General features: G+C 41.3%; 1 protein-coding gene across 1 annotated transcript in view; it reads left to right on the top strand.

The window, feature by feature from the left end:
• The window catches only part of LOC142991841 (hydrocephalus-inducing protein homolog), a 58,393-nt gene that overhangs the window by 3,403 nt on the left and 36,789 nt on the right, over positions 1–18,201 (top strand). The window contains exons 7-27 of the mRNA XM_076142001.1: positions 480–636; positions 1,950–2,049; positions 2,239–2,357; positions 3,043–3,266; positions 3,608–3,675; positions 4,006–4,247; positions 4,547–4,647; positions 5,120–5,255; positions 6,289–6,453; positions 6,650–6,802; positions 7,565–7,803; positions 7,968–8,268; positions 8,356–8,499; positions 8,758–8,901; positions 9,577–9,669; positions 9,810–10,048; positions 11,694–11,874; positions 12,435–12,644; positions 13,373–13,582; positions 13,673–13,847; positions 14,215–14,278. Of these exons, the coding sequence (XP_075998116.1) occupies positions 480–636; positions 1,950–2,049; positions 2,239–2,357; positions 3,043–3,266; positions 3,608–3,675; positions 4,006–4,247; positions 4,547–4,647; positions 5,120–5,255; positions 6,289–6,453; positions 6,650–6,802; positions 7,565–7,803; positions 7,968–8,268; positions 8,356–8,499; positions 8,758–8,901; positions 9,577–9,669; positions 9,810–10,048; positions 11,694–11,874; positions 12,435–12,644; positions 13,373–13,582; positions 13,673–13,847; positions 14,215–14,278 (3,465 nt within the window). The remainder of the gene's footprint in view (positions 1–479; positions 637–1,949; positions 2,050–2,238; positions 2,358–3,042; positions 3,267–3,607; positions 3,676–4,005; positions 4,248–4,546; positions 4,648–5,119; positions 5,256–6,288; positions 6,454–6,649; positions 6,803–7,564; positions 7,804–7,967; positions 8,269–8,355; positions 8,500–8,757; positions 8,902–9,576; positions 9,670–9,809; positions 10,049–11,693; positions 11,875–12,434; positions 12,645–13,372; positions 13,583–13,672; positions 13,848–14,214; positions 14,279–18,201) is intronic.

Genomic DNA, 18,201 nt, shown 5'->3' with positions numbered 1-18,201 from the left:
GGGAGCACACACACACACACACATAGGATACAATAGAACTGCTATGCTGTGTGTCTTCAGAAATAGAAGTGTCCATCACTTTCTCTCTGTATTTTTTTAATTTCCTCTTCCTCTTTGTTTATCTGAACCTCCTAATTTCTCACTATTTAATTAATTTTACAGTCATTTAGCAGACGCTTTTATCCAAAGGGACTTTCAACACACAATTGAAATTTATCTTGCACCCCCTCATATCACACACACATGCATTACAGAGGGGGTGCAGGGCAGCCATTTACAGCGCCCATGGAGCAGTTGGGGGTTTGGTGCCTTGCTCAGGGGCACCTCGGCAGTGCCCTGGAGGCAAACTGGCAACACACCAGCTACCAGTCCACTTACTTGGCCCATACGGGACTCGAACCGGCGACCCTCCGGTTCCCAAGCTGAATCCCTATGGACTGAGCTACTGCCGCCGCCCTACGCTCTGCTTTCTACCTTGCCTCTTTCCCTCTCTTTAGAGAGAGCTCAGAGCTCCAGCAGAAGGATGAGGTCGAGAGAGAGCGGATGATGGAGTGTGAGTTCCAGCCACTCAGATGCCAGGCTGCAAAGAGCTACCCCCTGGCCCCGTCACACAGCTGCATAACTGTTCAACCAATGGTGGGGTTTGCTGTGTGTGCATGTTCCTCTGTCTCTATATTGTTTGTTTTCTTACCACATATCTCTTGTTGACCTTTACCTCACCTGAAGTTTTGCAGTGTTTTCACTCCTCATAATGCCTGTGCTGATTATCTCATTATTTGTCATTATGTGAATAATTTGATACTTTGGTTAATTTCTGAGGGGCCAAACTGCACCTTAACAGCATTCTCTGAGCGAACAGATATTAGGAAGCTTCTCCAGATAGGGTATTCAAACTGAAGGACAGGTTACTTCCTCCACCACCTGTGCTGCTGTGTGTCTAATAACAGGGTTGGGGATGAGAAACCGTCAAGGTTTCCTCTGACAAGATCCAAAGTGAGATCAGATCAGTCACAATGTAAAGAAGCAGTACTACGATAAGCGGCCCAACCCATTATCTCTAACCCCAGCCTCCTCTTTCCCTCCTTCCGCCCCCCTAAAATAGAGGTAACTTTAGCAAGTTCCCCCTGTAGCATGACGAGCTGTGACATCATGTGCTTCAAAGATGTCATTAACAACCCGACATCAGTCGTGATATCATCCATTCATGTCTCCCATATCCCACTAATATAACTTGCATAATTTGTTTATTGCAAATAAAACCTAAAATAAAAATGCAAATGAAATAAAAGCACCCAATGCACATGTCACCCCGGCTTGTGGAACTCGTGCTTGTTGCAGCTCCATACACACACGCACACACAGGCACACCCACCTGCTGGCTCTTCACTTATATTGGTAGGATAGGACAGGTCTGCTGCCTCAATGACAAGGCCGTCACAATCTCTGCCCAGGGGCATTTAAGCAGGCTTGACCTGGTCTGACAAAACTGTGTCACTTTTCTGCCAGAACATGGGGAGAGGGGAGACAAAGGGAATACAGTGACTGAACAGTTGAAGGTCAAATAGTCACAGCAAAATCTTTGAGAGGACTTTAAAGGGCAATGGTCAGCAGTCTATACACATAGTCATACACAAACACTAACACACACACGACCAACAGTAGTAGTTTTCAGCTCCTGTGATAATGTAAAGGTCTTGTGAAATGTGTTTTATTTGAGATGTGTTAGAGATAGCTAGTCTGTGTGAGTATGCATGACACGTTTTTTTCTAGACTCAAATGTGTGAAGGATCTTTGCACTATTATATCAATTTTATCAACGGTCTTAGATCCACTCAAGGGTTACAACTCCTTTGCTTTTTAAACACATCTATGTATACACACGTGTGCCACATCTATTGCAGTCATATGTTCAATCACTTTTCACTTTGTCCTCTTTTTACATTGTTCAGCAGGGTGAAATATGGTCCAACACCACAGCACAGTTCAACATCGTCTTTAAGCCTCAGGAGACCAAACTCTACCAGGAAACCATATACTGTGACATTACAGGTCAGTCAGCTGTGCTCCGTCCTGTCCTCACACTGTTTTACACTTTGTAATGTGAAGTTTACAGACCTTTCATCAATTTGCTTCAGATACATTATTCATTGTCATTCAGATATACTCATTACCATTTAAAAGACAATGTTGTTCTCCAAATCTAATGTAACTTGTCTGTTTTTGTGTCTTTTCATTTAGGCCACCAGTCTCGCATCCCACTCACAATCAAGGGAGAGGGCGTCGGACCTCAACTTCAGTTGAACTATAACCTGATGGATGTGCAAAATGTTTTCATTAGTGACAAAAATAGTTATGAGGTAAGACAGCTATAACCCATACATGTGTCAAATACTCCCACTTGTTTGCCTTCATTATGCAATTTGAACCAATAATGCAGCCAATTCCTTAATGGTTAGAAGATCAGACGTGGGCTCACATTTCCTCAACCTTTTCTTCATGTTGTATTTTGTTGTTGCAATCTAATTTAAAATGTGAAGAACGTTGTGACATCACTTTTTGTGCAAAAAGTTGTACAGAGTGATTCTGACACCAAACTACAACGTCAACACCTGCTCTGCGTTCACCTTTGAATCTGTCATTTGTCTGCAGCTCTACTATCTCACTTTGCACAACAGCACAATTTGCATGGGTAAAACAAAATTGGCTCTCAGTTAAGATGCAATTCTTTATAGTCAGGCATCACCTTGACTCAACCTCAACCTCAACCTTTAACTGACATGAAATGTCAGTTACAAGGTTAAAAAGTCATCTATATAATCTGCTCCATGTCTTCCGACATCATGTTTCCATTCGCTGGCAGTGTACTCATAAAGCACTTTGCCATAGAAAAATTTGCAACAGCAGGTCACTGTACTTGGTCTCATAGTCTTCAATTAATTGTCGGAACTGATGTGATGAAACATAACATATGCACCAACATTTTGCATCAGATTCTTAAAAATTTTGTTGTAACTCAATCAGCTAATTCTTCTCACTCTCCAGGTGACAGTGTCCAATAAAGGATTAATTGATGCCCCTTTCAGGCTGTCGAACCCTAACACCACTTTTGGCCAGTATTTCTCCTTCAGACCTCAGGAGGGTGTTGTTCCCCCTGGGGGCTGTCAGGTTGTGGAAGTCACCTTCCATTGTTTCATCTTGGGAACTTTCTCTGAGGATTTGCTTGTTACTGTCACCGGACAGCCTCAACCCATTACTTTGACCTTCAGGTGAGATTAACTAAAACAATGCCATATAACTCATCTCTAAAGCTATTCCTTAAGGCCCAACCATGGTGACAAAATGTAACTTTCACTACAAACTTAAACACACTAAAGTGACATTTTTAGTATAATAAACATTAAGTAAATTAAAAGACTAAAACTTAATTCCTAAAGAGAGTTTAGTTTGATTGCCATCACAGTGGAGATTTTGTAAACAGTGTTCATTACTGAGCTTGTTTTGTAAACATTCTCTTTCAGTTTCTATCATCAAGTATTTATTTTAGAAATAATTGCTATGATGGCATATTAGCAAGCTTTTTTTAAGGCATTTTTTCCCTCTGTTTCAGGGGCAGTGTCATTGGTCCCACTTTCCACTTGAATGTTTCTGAGCTCAATTTTGGAGATATAGCTTTTGGTGAGTTTGAATTATGTTATGTTATTACATGTGTGTCAGCTATGTAGTTACACAAACATTTGCAATGTAGGACAGAGTTTTAGGAACCAAACATTGCATCGTCCATGTATTACATTGGATTTCTTTTTTTTTTTGCAATTTGTTTTTATTGAAGCAAAAACATTGAAACATTGTACATGACATTGTGCATACAGTTGTAGGATAGTTTGGAGATCTTTTTTTAGATTTGAAAAAGGGGAAAGGGGAGAGAGAGATAGAGAGAAGGAAGGAAGCGTCCTCCATATCACCTTACTCTTCATGTTCCTTTTGTTTTTTTGTCTCTCTTCACAGGTTTTCCACTAACACTAATCTTTACCCTCTTCAACACCTCCCTGGTGCCTATGACATTTTCCCTGCGTATCCCTGGGGATGGGTTGGGATCTCCCACTTTGACCTGTGTTAAACAGGTGAGTGAGCTGTCCAGGAACCAATGGCAAGGCAGTACTGCAGGAGACCTTCAGTCACAACCTGTAGAGTTCACCCTCAGCCCTGCCACAGCTACTGTTCGTTCCATGTCGGATGTTGACATTAAGGTAAGTGCATTTCTGTCAGACTGATGTGAATCTTATGAATGTAATGTGTTTTAAAGTCGAACGAAAGAAATTAAAATATCTTCGCAGCTACTGACTTTATCATGTACAGTTAAATCCAGCCATAACTGAAATAAACATAAGATTGCCACTATGATGCTAACATTTCAGATCCACAATGTAATAAATATGTCAGTGCTTTTGGTAACAGCAAACTAATTGTGACAACCGTTGTAAACCAGCACATCTGTATATATAAACATGTTTTGAGCTCATAGTGTACATATTTATTGTATGCTCAGGTCACACTGTGCTCCAATACAGTGAGGACATACAGGTTGGCATTAGTGGTGGATGTTGAGGGTGTAGGAGAGGAGATCATGAGTCTGCCCATCAGTGCCAGGTAAGATGCAATTATGAGAAAGCACACATTGTCTCTATAACATGTCCATGATAATCTTTACATTGCATTTCTTCACATTCCTGCTGCAGTGAAAGGTCTCATATGATGCCATAAAACAGAAGTTACTCATAGTTTCAACCAGAATTTAGCTGGCAATAAATTTCACCAAGGCTTTGACATGTTGTGAATCTGGTCGATTGAACGTGCACACAGGTGTCGACAAATGAGTGACTGAATATTCAGTGGCTAATTAGCATAATAATGCATATGAACGTTACCTGCATCGTCACTCGTAATAAGGCAATGGTTATCTGTCGCAGTAAATTTATGAATCGTTTGTAATTGATAGACTGTAGGTTTGGCCTGACGTATTGCATTACTATTATGATTTTTGAACAGGCCAAGATCTTCTCTTTTCCTCTCCGACTATCGCTCAACCTCTTTCATTTCTTCTGACTTCCTTTGTTATAAGGTGTGTTGTACCTGAACTCGTGGTGGAGACTCCAGTCGTGGACTTTCAAAGGTGTCTCCTCAGTCACACGTATGAACAGAATGTGATGCTAGCAAACACCAGCTCTCTGCCTGCTTGCTACGGTTTGCTTGACCAGGTGAACAAAAATATCAACAATATTGTTTCATTGTCATTGAAAAATGAACAAAAACGGCAGTTCAATCTCTATTAATTTCTACCTAAAAAATCCACTCCAACCTGTCTGAATGACTACCGCCCAGTAGCACTCACCCCGATCATCACTAGGTGGGGCGGGGTGCTTCACAGTTTGCGCTACGATCAGCCCGTCTGACGAGGTGGACCCGCACATCAGCCGGCAAAGAGCCGCATGAGTGTCAAACAATGTCAGCTCAGAACTTTCTGCGAGCCATATGCCGTCATCGAAAGTGCCTTACGTATATGGCTTGCAAGCCATAGGTTCCCGACCCCTGCTCTACTCCCTCTCCACCCACGACTGCAGATGTCGACAAGAATCCAACACCATCGTCAAGTTTGAGGACAACACCACGGTGATTGGACTAATCACAAACAACGATCAGTCGGCTACAGGGAGGAGGTGCATCGCCTGGCTACGTGGTGCGACATCAACAATCTGCTACTCAACACCACGAAGACCAAGGAGCTCATCGTGGACAGGAAGAATGCTGACACACATCTACCCATCGCGTGACCTTTAAATTCCTGAACACAGACTGTTTGCCCTCCTGCCCTCAAGAAGGCGCTACAGGAGTCTCCGCACAAGAACCACCAGGTTCAAGAACAGTTTTTTCCCACAGCAGTCTGCCTTCTGAACTCTGCCCCCCATCACCCCACCCTCCTTCACAATCATTCACACATACTCGCCAAACCCCATCAACTGCACTTTTCATGTTCACTGGTCACTTTCTTTTTTTTGCTGCACATACTGTAAATCATAATGTATATACTGTAAAATCATTCTTTGCAGTACTGTACATACATATATAATACTACATTTAATCATTGTAATATACTTTTTACTTATTGCTTTTTCATTTCTTGTTAGAGGCTATCTGTATTTCGTTGCTTGTACCTGTGATATGCAATGACAATAAAGTTTAATCTAATCTAATCTAATCTATGTGTCCTCTACTGTATGTCCCTCTGTACAGGAATATGACGAGAGTCCCTCCTTGCTTTTTGGCAGTTCCGTACCCAGGGGAATTATCCTTCCTCACACGTCAGCTGAGATTCCTCTTCGTCTACTGGCCAAGGCAGCGGGTAGACTGCATCACACTGTACACATTGCTGTGTTTGGAAGTGTCCTGCCCCCCCTGGTCAGTGGAAGTGTGTGTTTGTGTATGTGCACGTGTACTGCATATTCTGTACTTTACATATCAAGCTATTTTCTATATGTGAATGGTTGCTGGAATTGAGAGTAATATTTGCATATGTGCATGTGACTTAATGTTTCCTCAGAATAAAAAAATGTATTATTCCTCTCCTCTTTTCTCCTCTCCTCTCTATTCTCAGGAGGTTGTCGTGTCATGTTTTGGCCAGGGTCCAACAGTTCATGTTCAGAGCTCACGGGTCAACTTTGGCAAAATCCCAGTCCTGACAGACATTACTAGAACTCTACACCTGTTTAACCAGTCACCTCTCCCAGCCTGTTTTACTGCTCGAATGGTACGCAGACACACATATACTATTTTGCAATTTTAAGTCACAGCCTTGCCAAAAAATTTAACCTTTTCAGCAATTCTGTTTACAAGATATAGTGTGTGTGCTGTTACAGAGTTGAAGAACTGACATCACCGTTGGCATAGGTTTCAGTTCTGGATCTGATGCACACATTACCTGTCCACACACCTGGCACAATCACTCAGACTTTGTCTGCTGTTAGGACTAATGAATTTTGTCTAATTGGATATGTAATTATTGAGATAATTGATTCAATGCTCTGTTAAGTCTAGAAATAATTAGTTACCAGTTTAATCATTTTCCCTGGGAGTAAGCTCTTTTTATCTGTGTGGATCTTATTGCATTCACATTAAAAATCAGATGTCAGATGCTGAAATTGTATCAATTCAGGATTGCAGGAATGAAATGAGTCCACATGATATAAGAAACTAAAGTTCCAGGTGTGCTCTCATATTTGCACATTAGTGGTCTTTACAAGGGTTGTTGGCAAGTCAATGTAGTGAAGTGGAGCATCAGTGTGTGATACCAATCACATCCATGAACACAACAAGCTTTCATAAACGGATAAACTCAGTTATTCATGCTGCTGTTATGAAAAGGATCATGAGAAAAAAACACTCTTTTGTTTAAAATGATTATTAAAAATTGAGATTTAGCATAGCTATTATTTTAACATGTAATCAGTCAGTAAATAGACTGTATGGTTTGTGTGTGTAAATTGAATTCAGATTTATCTATTTTCTTCAGGCGTGTGCAAGGTCTCAATGGCGTGTTGAGCCCAACGAGGGCAAAGTGCCACCAGAGGGCCAGCTGGAGCTCAGGATAGTGGCACATTTGAGGGACACGCTCCACTTCCAAGCTAAGGTGGAAATAGCCATCCAGGACAGTCAAAGGCACATTGTTGATCTATCCGCCACAGGCACTGGTACCACAATTGTCAGTGACCCGCCGGTTTTTCCCAACCTTGACTTAGGCTCACACTTCAGGTAAAATTAAATTATAGCAATGGTCTCAGGTTAATAGTTGTACTAAAAGACATAATAGGGAATTGGACTCTAGAGAGTCAGGTGCAGGATAGTGTTGATGACTACTGGGTCATTCTTCTGCCAATCTGCTGCACATCTTTACTGTCCTTCCTTTGTATTACCAGCTATGGGTCATGCCAGTATCACTTTAAGCTGACCAACCGTGGCCAACGGAGGCACCTGATGTACTGGAGGACTGAAGGCTCCTCGCGGTTGCCTCAATCCTCCATTAAAACAAACAAAGATAAAAACATGTCTGGCCGATCCCCGGTTTCTGCTCCCAGGCACAAAGATGTTTTGGATTGTGGATCCTTGGTCTCCCCCCCCCAAGATAGTCCAGTCTTTAGCCTTTGCCCTTCTCGTGTGGAGCTTTTTCCTGGATGCTCTATTGACATGTTGCTGACTGGATCTTCAGACTGCCCTAAGGTGAAAGAACCATGCATACATTTACAGACACGCATTTTCTTCGTATTGAAGTTGTGGATATGTTTCTTATTCTTATTATCTCCACAGATTGTGCATGAGCGTCTGGAGTGCTATGGCATCGTGGGTCTCCAGGGCTTTAATGAGCGCATCATGACTATGGATGTTACATGTCGCTTTGTGGCTCCTTTGCTCGGCATTTCTGCCAAGCAGCTTGACTTCTACATAGAGAATGTTAGTCATTGACATTACTCTCCCTGGGAAATTACTATACTATAGCTATATTGTTGATATCCTGCTGAGAGATCTAAATGGTGTCAACATTTCTGGAATCAGAGTATTTATGATCATTGTGGATTTCGGAAAGGAAAAACATGAGGGTATCTTGAGAAGTTATCCATCAAAGGGGGGGTAAAGCAATGTGCTGTACCTGAGTCATGTGTTTATATTGCTGAATTAATGGCCTTTGCAATATGTTTTTATGTGTTATAGGCCCCAGGAAAAAGTCTTGTGCCACTGTATGAGATGCTGGTCTTTAAAAATGTATCATCTATATCTTTACACATAGAGCTCTCTGTTGTAGAGCCCTTCTCTCTGTGTGAAGCTGAGGGAAACTTCAGCTCAGCTACCTCCAAGGTACACGTCTCTTAATCTTTTGATTACAGCTGGTTAACGCCCATATTCCTACTTTATGCCAGGATGTGCAGTACATTTTAAATCAGCTAAACTTAGAAGTAAAGTGAACAACAGAAAATGAATTGCCATGGGAAGGTGATGCAAATAATAACATTGAACATTGATTGCTGTGGCAGTAATAACATGCATGTCCTTTTGGTGTGGGAGTAAAAACCCACCTGAACAGAAATTGCTAGGCTCTATCTAAAGATACTCACAAAAGTGGTCAATGTGGATAAGCAGTGCCTGAGCGCAGTGTAAAAAGTGCCGGAGAGCAACTTCTTCCCACCATTGCTCACTAAGTTGGAGTCCAACCTCGCCCTCCCAAGCAGTCATTGTTTGAGAGTTGAACTGATCACACAGGTCCAGAATGAGGTGCTAGATTTCTGAAACAATCCCTCTCCCATAATTGTTGAAGAGGTGGAGAGGGAAAGTTAGGGAAACATTTGTAAACAAAAGTGAATGTGTCATATAAAGTGCAGTTGTTTTCTTTTGTCCCAGCAAACCCAAATATGGTAAAAAATGAAAGAATATTCTGTTGTGTTCATCGTCGTCATCAAAACATGGTCTCAAATGCTGCAGAGAAAATGTTTTTCTAGATAACACACCTGTAACTATGTTTCAATGTCTCTCCAGTCCATATTTTTAGGTGATGGGAAGCAGGTTGAGTTGTGGGTGTGTTTCAATCCATCTTATTATCAGGATAAGTTGTCACACGTGGCTCATGAGGTAACAATGCTACTTTTATGTGAAGTGTGTTTGTTATTTAGATTTGTTTTCAACCGATTATTTCTTTATACCTATTTACATATTTACATATTTACCTATAACATTAACTTATTACATTTCCTTGCTCCACTTTCCCCCAGTCCCTTCAGATATGCTACCAGGGACATCCACAGCAGGATGTGGTGGAGCTTCATGGTGAGGTCCACTTCCCCAATCTCCATTTCTCTTCCACTAGTGTGGACTTTGGCTGTGTGCTCAACCGCACAGAGAATCAAAGACAACTCACAATGACCAACTGCTCCCCACTGCCTGTGTCTTACCATTGGACATTCCTGGTGGACCAAAGTCAGTGTGCAATTAGGTACATTTATACCGATGAGTCCTAATAATACTGTATCAGCGAGATTCCAAAACTGTGTTAACCATCCACTCCACACCAGTGCTACCTATACTGTGGGACGGTTAAGTAACCAGACACAATGCAACTGTTGAATATAACTGTTAAATACAAATATTGGGAATATTTTACGAGTCAATTTGTGTTTTAACAGCTCCTTTCTGCAAATTCCAGTGCTCAAATTTTACCTCCGCCACACAGGTTATGCTTTTGCTTTATTTGTTTTTCAGCAGGATTTTAGGATGAACCAATATTCATCAAACATGATGGGCAGTTTGGTCATGATCCAGGAAAGAACACATTTAATGATTAAATGATTGTGATCCACATCTGAATCCAGAACAGGGACTTCGGTTGATAAAGTTTGAATGAGAATTGCGACTTGCCAATGCAAAAAAAAGTTTTGTTAATTTACAAATGGATGATGAGTGTACATGGAACAAGGAGGATGGGCCTAAACAGTACAACAGGTTGCCTACATACCTTTGCATTTTAACTTAAGGTGTAAAAGGCCTTAATCTTCAGTCAAATGCACTGAGCTTCAAGCTGACAGTACAATATCCAAGGGTGGTGTTTCCTTTACCAATGCCTCTTTTTTAATTAATCTTAGCAGGGACTTTCAAGAGCTTTTACAAAAATCCAATATGCTTCATGCCTGCTGGAATGCTGTTTATCAATGCCTGTGCCATGGCTTGTGTTTTTTGGTGTTGATGAGGAACAGTAGGATACACAGTGTAGACAACAAGAGAATCAGAGACCACAAAAAAAAATGGATGTGTGCTGTATTTGAAAACTGTCTACTGGGATAAGTTAGTACAGTAGCTCTGTATATAATATTCTGAATTGTAAGCCAAATCCATTATAAACACAGATAAGCTGAGTTTGTACTTTACACACATTACCAGCTGCCTCATTCACACGACTTTGGTTTGGCTCCCCTCCCTTGAAATGCACTGTAGTAGTCTGGACAGAGCTTCGAACAGCTACTTCACTCATATGCACTTCAGACTGCCCACACAACAGTGCTCCCTGCTGGGTGTAGCAGTACCGTGCACAAATTATGAACTCCAAATTATAAATACTCGTACTACATTTGGGGTACTTTTAATACAAAATCTGTGCATGAACTGGTTTGCTTCTGTACATGCATTCCCTGAAGTCCACACACACAGAAAGTGTGAGAGAGAGAGACTGTTGATGACATAGCCAACATGTGATGATTTCCACACAGTTTCTATCATGCACAGCTTTGAATTTGCTTCACATACTAAATCTCTTCCATTCTCTTCCATGTTTATTATGTTATATTTTGTTTCCTCACCTGTTTCATGCTGTTGCCTTTTAAAAACTCATCTAAATTATAGAAGACTGTTTAACTGTTGAGTTACCTTGGTGGATGCAACCAGTCTGAGCAAAAATTTGAGCGAGAGTTGTTTGTTTGTTGTTAATCTGGGTTTGACATATGGTGGACTGCATTCTTGGACATGCTTTGGTGTTCAGAGCCTGAACTGTGAAACCTCCCCAATTGTATGCATTTCATTTTCTAGGCAGTTTATTTTCATCATGGGAAAAATATACTTTTTTTCAATGTTTTCAAATAACTTTTTCATCTTTTCACCCTCGATAGAGAGACAGATGCTGCTAAACTGTCAGTTGAAAAAGAGAAGCAAGGAGATCCAGCAAATGAGGCTGCAGAAGGGAGGGGTTCCCCTTTAAAGCCTCCTGCTGGCTTGTCAGTTACTCGCAGCTCCAGCACTGTTTCAAATGATCAGATGAACACCAAACAGTGTTCTATTTGTGTGGAAGAGGTAGGAAGATGTCTGCCTCCCCCAGAAATAATTTCTGCCAAAGGTTTGAGGAGCCAGAAGCCAGTGGGCAAGCCATTCCTATGCTTCAGCACTGGAAGTAGACAGACACCTACACGGCACACCCATACTCCTGCACATATATTTGCATTATAAACTCAGATGTAGGCATTCCCTTCTTTGTTGTCAATGTGAAACATCTTTTTCCTTGATCCACAGTAATAGAATTTCACTATGTTTAGGTAAGATTCACTTACTCCACAGATGAGTTTTCACTATACTTCTTAAATATAATTCATTACATTAAAATTTCCACCACTGACAAATGTGATCAGAGAATTTACTCTTATCACATCTGTGAGTTCATGCTTTGAGTACAAAATGATAACTTGGAAGTGTGAAAATAATTTTGTTTTTGTATTGCTTGTGGAAATCTTGCTGCTTTACACAAACTTGCCATTCAACTCTTTCATTACTTTTCACTCTACACTCACTTTGTTGCAGTTTATTCTCATCTAAGCCATTTAACCCTAGTCCACTGTTTGTTTTGTGTGTATCTGAAGGTGTTTGATGTCATACCAATCCATGGTCAGCTGGAACCTGGGGGGGAGCAGCTTGTCGCTTTCTCTTTTTACGGACACAACAGTTTCGGAAAAGAGGTTGTAGCACAGTGCCATGTGGAAGAGGGGCCTGTATATGAAATCAAACTCAGAGGAGAGTCTTCAGAAATCACCTACAGCCTTGACTCTACACACATTGACTTTGGCCCACAGGTATCTGCATTATAAATGTGTATATACAATATGTCTGAAAGGGATTTACTTGGCCTTGATTTGCCTCTTAGGCAGTTTTGCCCCCAGCAACCATTTTTGTGTGTAGCTTCAGTCGATAGACATAATACATTTGGTTGGATTACCAATTTGGGGTTCTTCCAGTGTAACCTAAGAGGACGGAATTTGTCACACTTGACAAAGAAGGACGTATTGATTTTAGATTTACCTGAAGTTAGTGATTCAACAGAAGATGTATGACCTTACTGTCAGCACCATTCTCTTTCTTTTTTTGTGGCTTTCCCTCTTTCTCTCTCTCTTGGTCTTTTTTTCTGTCATCCTGTTATTTTTATTTTTCTCTGGCAGCATGCATTGCTACATGCTACTATATGTTTTGTTGACAGTGTGATGTTAATTTAGGCCAGCATTCTGTAGTCTGTAGTTGGTGGACGTGTACTCTACCCTCATATACAGTATGAAGCTCAGATGCTTCCTTAACTGGATTTTATGCTCATAGAAACATATTATCTTTGTTTACATAATGACACACCTCAGTGGATTATTATTCAATTATTCTCAGATAGCAGAAACTCAATAAACACGTTCCCTGTACAGATATCTGAGTTATGATTACTACCACTTTCTCTTCTTGATCTGCATTATATTCGCGTTGTGGCTACTTAAACAGTTTAAACTGCAAAATAATGTCTTTTTTTCTCTCTCTCTTCTAGCTATTTAACTGTGTCAGCGAAGCTAAAGTGACTTTGAGGAATAAAGGCAAAGTGGGTTTTAGATTCAGCATTTTACAGCCAGCAGAAGAGGAGGGGGGTCGTGAGGAAGCAAGGGGAATGAGGAATGCCCAGGACAAAGATGACAAAAAAAAGAATCAACAAGAAGGAGAGGAGGTCAGACCTGGTCGGCCTGCAGTCATCCCTAGTTCAGTAAGTTAATCCTGTGGTTAATTTAAAATGTGGGAGGTGAATTGTTTTCTTTCATATTTTTGTGAGTGATTTCATTTTTCTGTGCATTAGGGCTATGTCGATGGCGGTGCTGAGCATTGTCTGCGCGTGCTCTATCTCCCCGGGACCCCTGAGGTGTTTGAGAGTTGCTTTCAGCTGCAGGTGGCTTGCTTTCCGCCTCAGGAAATCACCCTACGCGGAGAAGGAGTGTTTCCAAGGATCAGCCTAAATTTGCCACGAAACCTACGTATGCCCTCATACAAACTCGCAGTACATGAATAAGTACTTAAAAGACAAAACAAGAGGAGGATTTGGAGTCATTTAGATCTGCTTTCCTCTATTTAAACAAATCTATAATATGATCATGTTATTAGTCTTAACGTGTGTAGCAAACTTAGAAACATAACTTGCTCAGCTGTTCAGATTTCCCCAAGATTTTTTGTCTGAATGCAATAATAACTTATAGTAATGACTGTACATTACCAGAAAAATGTATTGATCTCCGACATGATGCACACACCTCTACTATATGTCTCTACACTGTAAAATACTGAAACACATATAACCGCTCATTTTTATTTATGCACTGATTTGACTCTACGCTTCTCTTGCAGCAGAGGAACACTATGGTGAGGTGCTGCAGCAGGCCAGGACAGCTGTGGAAGCAGACAGTGACGAGCACTAATTGAACCCAACCACATCCCCACTATTAGTAATTAGAATTGATATTTTTTTTTATATTTCTTGTGCTGAAAATTCCATTGGAATCCTATAAAAAAGTTTCCGAAGTTAAGGTACTATGAATGTAAGGTGTATGAATGTACTCGTAAAATATTTACAACACATTACCTATTGGCACATATTTTGTATTAATTGTAATTCATTGAATATTCTACTACAGCAAACAATCCCCCGCCCAAAAATACAAATAAACGACATGAATGCTTTGTGCCTAGACTGCAGACATTTCTTTTTGACCTCACTTAAGTGTGAACAAGATGGATTATGACCAATGTACTGTATATTGTACTGTATGTTGGTCACAATTTCATTAAGAAAATACAAATAATAAGTGTCCTTTTTTTATGGATGTGGTTTAAGTCAGTTAGGGTAATAAAAACTGCATTTTCACATTTTTGGACCATCAGCATTAGCAGATTGATGAAATGAGACAAGGATTCAGACTAAGATATTCTCTCTCTATATATAGAAGATAAGATAAGATAAACCTTCATTCGTCCCACAATGGGAAAATTCACATGTTACAGCAGCAAAGTGGATCTTGCAAAGCAATAAAGGGCATTTACTAAAATTAGAGCCTTACAAAGTAAAGAGCCTATCGAAATTACAATACAACTAACTACTCAAATTCAATGGGTGAATGAATGACATATTGCACATCGGGGATATTGCATGGTGTGATCACTAGACCGGGGTTTACTGGGACAGGTGCTGATTGAATAGTCTGACTGCAGCAGGAAGGAAAGACCATGAATCTTGAACTGGAGAACATCAGCTACCGATAATAATCCATCTCGCTACCCCCACGTATCCAGTTAGGGGCGGCAGTAGCTCAGTCCGCTGGGTCCTTGATTCCTGAGTTTAACAAATGCCAAAAATTAAAACATTGGTCAATGTCCAAATCTTGAAAACATTAAGAAGACATTTTGATGAACGTTTGGTGAATTAGGCCCAATGTCTCCTGGATGGAATGTATCAGGTTCTGCATGAGTTGAATGCGTTATTTGAATTAATTATCGTTTCCGCATGTATGATAACCGCCTACAGGTGGAACAAAACATGATGTCAGTCTAGATTAGTTGTAGAGGAATATTTCGGACCGCCAACTTTGCCTTGAAGAGCAACGTAAGTCTATTGTATCTGCTGTTACGGATGAGATGACAGCGTTTGGCTTTAATGAAAAGCGAATGCTTTTTATTGAAAAGGGACCTTTCTGATGGTCTTTCTTCGTGTTCGTTGTTTTGGTGGTGAATGATGAGGCAAAGATGAACTGAAATTCTCAGATGAGTTTTTACTGGAATAAGACATTGAAGAGCGCTCGTCCTGCCCCCGTCCTTGTGTCGTGGGTCAGGCCTTGAGTTTCCGCGTACAATTGCATTTATGCCGCAAACACAAGGCGTCATCAATTCACTGATGACACTGTAGTTTAACTGTTATCTATTGGTCAGCCAGCTTCAAGAGGGGCAGCGCTAAGATTCAAATCTGAGGGATGAACAGCTGTCTGTGGGGGAAAGTAGAATACTCTTTGTGTAAATTAAATAACAACAGTATAGTGTAATTAGCCCTTTGATCTGAGGCAGCTCCCCCTGACTGCCCGTCTATGCAAACCCCCTCTCTTCCTTCTTCCTGGCCACAGATGTTTGAGGTTTTGATAAAGTGTATTACTGTGACCTCTTCACCTATTGGCAGATATGTGTTATCTAGCCCTCCTGGAGAGAGAGAGAGACGCTGTAATTGTTTGTGTGAATTACTCCAGACTTTCCCGGGGTCAGCCATTTGGTTACTTGTACTATATCAACTTCAGTCACTGCATTTACTTATATGTGTGTTGACATTATTTGTTATATTCCAACATTCCCCCTTTTCATTCTATTTATAGAATGAATCAAACTTGAGATAAACAATCTAAGCCTCCTGTCGCACGCACCAATCCACTCAGTTTAAACCAACATCTTATCACATGAATAGAATTCACATTATCATCCAGCAGAATTCAAAGGGTATAAAAATGCAGTGTACATGACTTATTCAAACAGATTCGGTGCATGTGCTATGTACACAAACAATACATATGTCCTATATAAAAGATACAATGCATTTGACACCTTAATTAACAGTAGTTGCTTCCTTCATGGAAAAATACATTGCAATCATTCATTCATTAACACAAAAATCAACTTCCGCAGCCCGGTAGGGGGCTGGTCAACCCATCGGACCCCCAGCGGTTCGGAGCATTTCATCACGCGTATAATTTTGTAAACATTAGCCTTCTGGTTCCAGGGTCATTCTTGGGACGCTGCGTAGGCGTCCACTCATTGTACAGGCCCGCGGTTAGGGTCTGGAACTTGAAACCTTCTAAGACCCTGGAAAACAACTCATGAAAATACAATTCAATAAATCCCGTCCCACAGTAATTTAAACACCTCGTACTAAATCTATTCTATTAGCTGGCACAAAAGCGCAAGCTTATGTGTGCTTTCAAATATAAACATTTGTAATCCTGAGGTAGTCTGAGAAGAGAAAGAAAGGAAGTCCTTATTTCACAACCACTGTGGTCAGGGGAAGAACATCAGGGTCGTCGTCAAGATCCGAATAGCTTCTCGAGGGTGTCAGAGAAGAAGTCATCTATCCCTGAGTTTTCAGCTCGTGACTCAGGGACGTCACACTTGCCAGGGCTTTGGTGACAGGACTGTCTGGGAAAGTGTTATTGGGGATGAAAGTACAACATGCAGATCCAAACGTGGCACACACACCCCCTTTTCAGCTAAGATCATGTCGAGGGCTATCCTATTCTGATAGGTCTTCAACGTGGTGTGGGCCATTTGTTCAGTCATCCCTTTTACAGCATCCCGTGTGTAATTGACAAATCTCTGTTGATCATAATAGAAGTAGTTCATCCAATCACCATTTTTTATCAATTGTGGCCCACCAGAAAAACAATGATTCAAACATCGCTTCCACATCGTTCCTAGCTCTGTTCTTGTCTGAAACACTCCAAAGCACCCCAAACTCATCAATATACACTTGTGGGCCAAATGACCCCTTGGTGTGGTGAAGAAGGGTGAGCTTCTCTGGAAAAGATCTGTAATCAGATACAGGGAACCTGGGGAGAGACATTATCAGCAGCTGAATGATAGCACAGATGAGAACCAATCCTGATCCCTTGCCCCTGTGATTGAGATTAAGACCTTTCATTTGTCATATCACATACAATTCAACTCTGTCCTGCACACACAAACACATTAACACCTTCTTGTCATTTCCCCCTTTTGTTTCTGATACAACACGGCGTCCACAATGCCGTGTCTTTCAGAAACTCCAATGGAAGGTGTTGATGTAGTCCAGTACTGGCAATGCAGCCGCATGCACCATGGCTTGCTCGATGGTGATGAGTGTTTGAAGATCCATTTGACCTGATAAAGGATGGGTGAATATTCAGCTTGAGGGCGTGGGTTATGGTGATTGGGCAGGGGGTTGGATGCGCTGTCTTCGGGCCCTGTCAATAGTGACCCGGGTTGTAAGGGTCACCTGTGGGCCGGGCATACATGGGCATCTGTGGGGCGTATGGGGGATGGTGCGGTGGGCGCTCAACTGTTCCCTGTCCTCCATTTTGATATTCTGTTGCTGTCCGAAGTTTGGACTGCTGCCATGCATATTCCATGTAAGGGCACTCTCGGACCCAGTGACAAGGATCCAAACAATGAAAACAGACTTTGTGTCGACGTAGCGCTGCTCTTCTTCCTCCTCTGTCTTTTCCTGAACATCCACGGCCACGTCCTCTTTGATTGCGTGGACCATTCTGGTACCGGGTGGAATACATCTGGGGTTGTGGAGCATATGGATAGAAATGCATACCATAT

This window comes from Genypterus blacodes, unplaced genomic scaffold (genome assembly GCF_046128005.1).
Source record: "Genypterus blacodes isolate CSIRO-AG114 ecotype Tasmania unplaced genomic scaffold, CSIRO-AGI_Gbla_v1 ptg000021l_1, whole genome shotgun sequence".
Lineage (NCBI taxonomy): Eukaryota > Metazoa > Chordata > Actinopteri > Ophidiiformes > Ophidiidae > Genypterus > Genypterus blacodes.
This window is presented reverse-complemented; position numbering and strand designations above follow the sequence as displayed.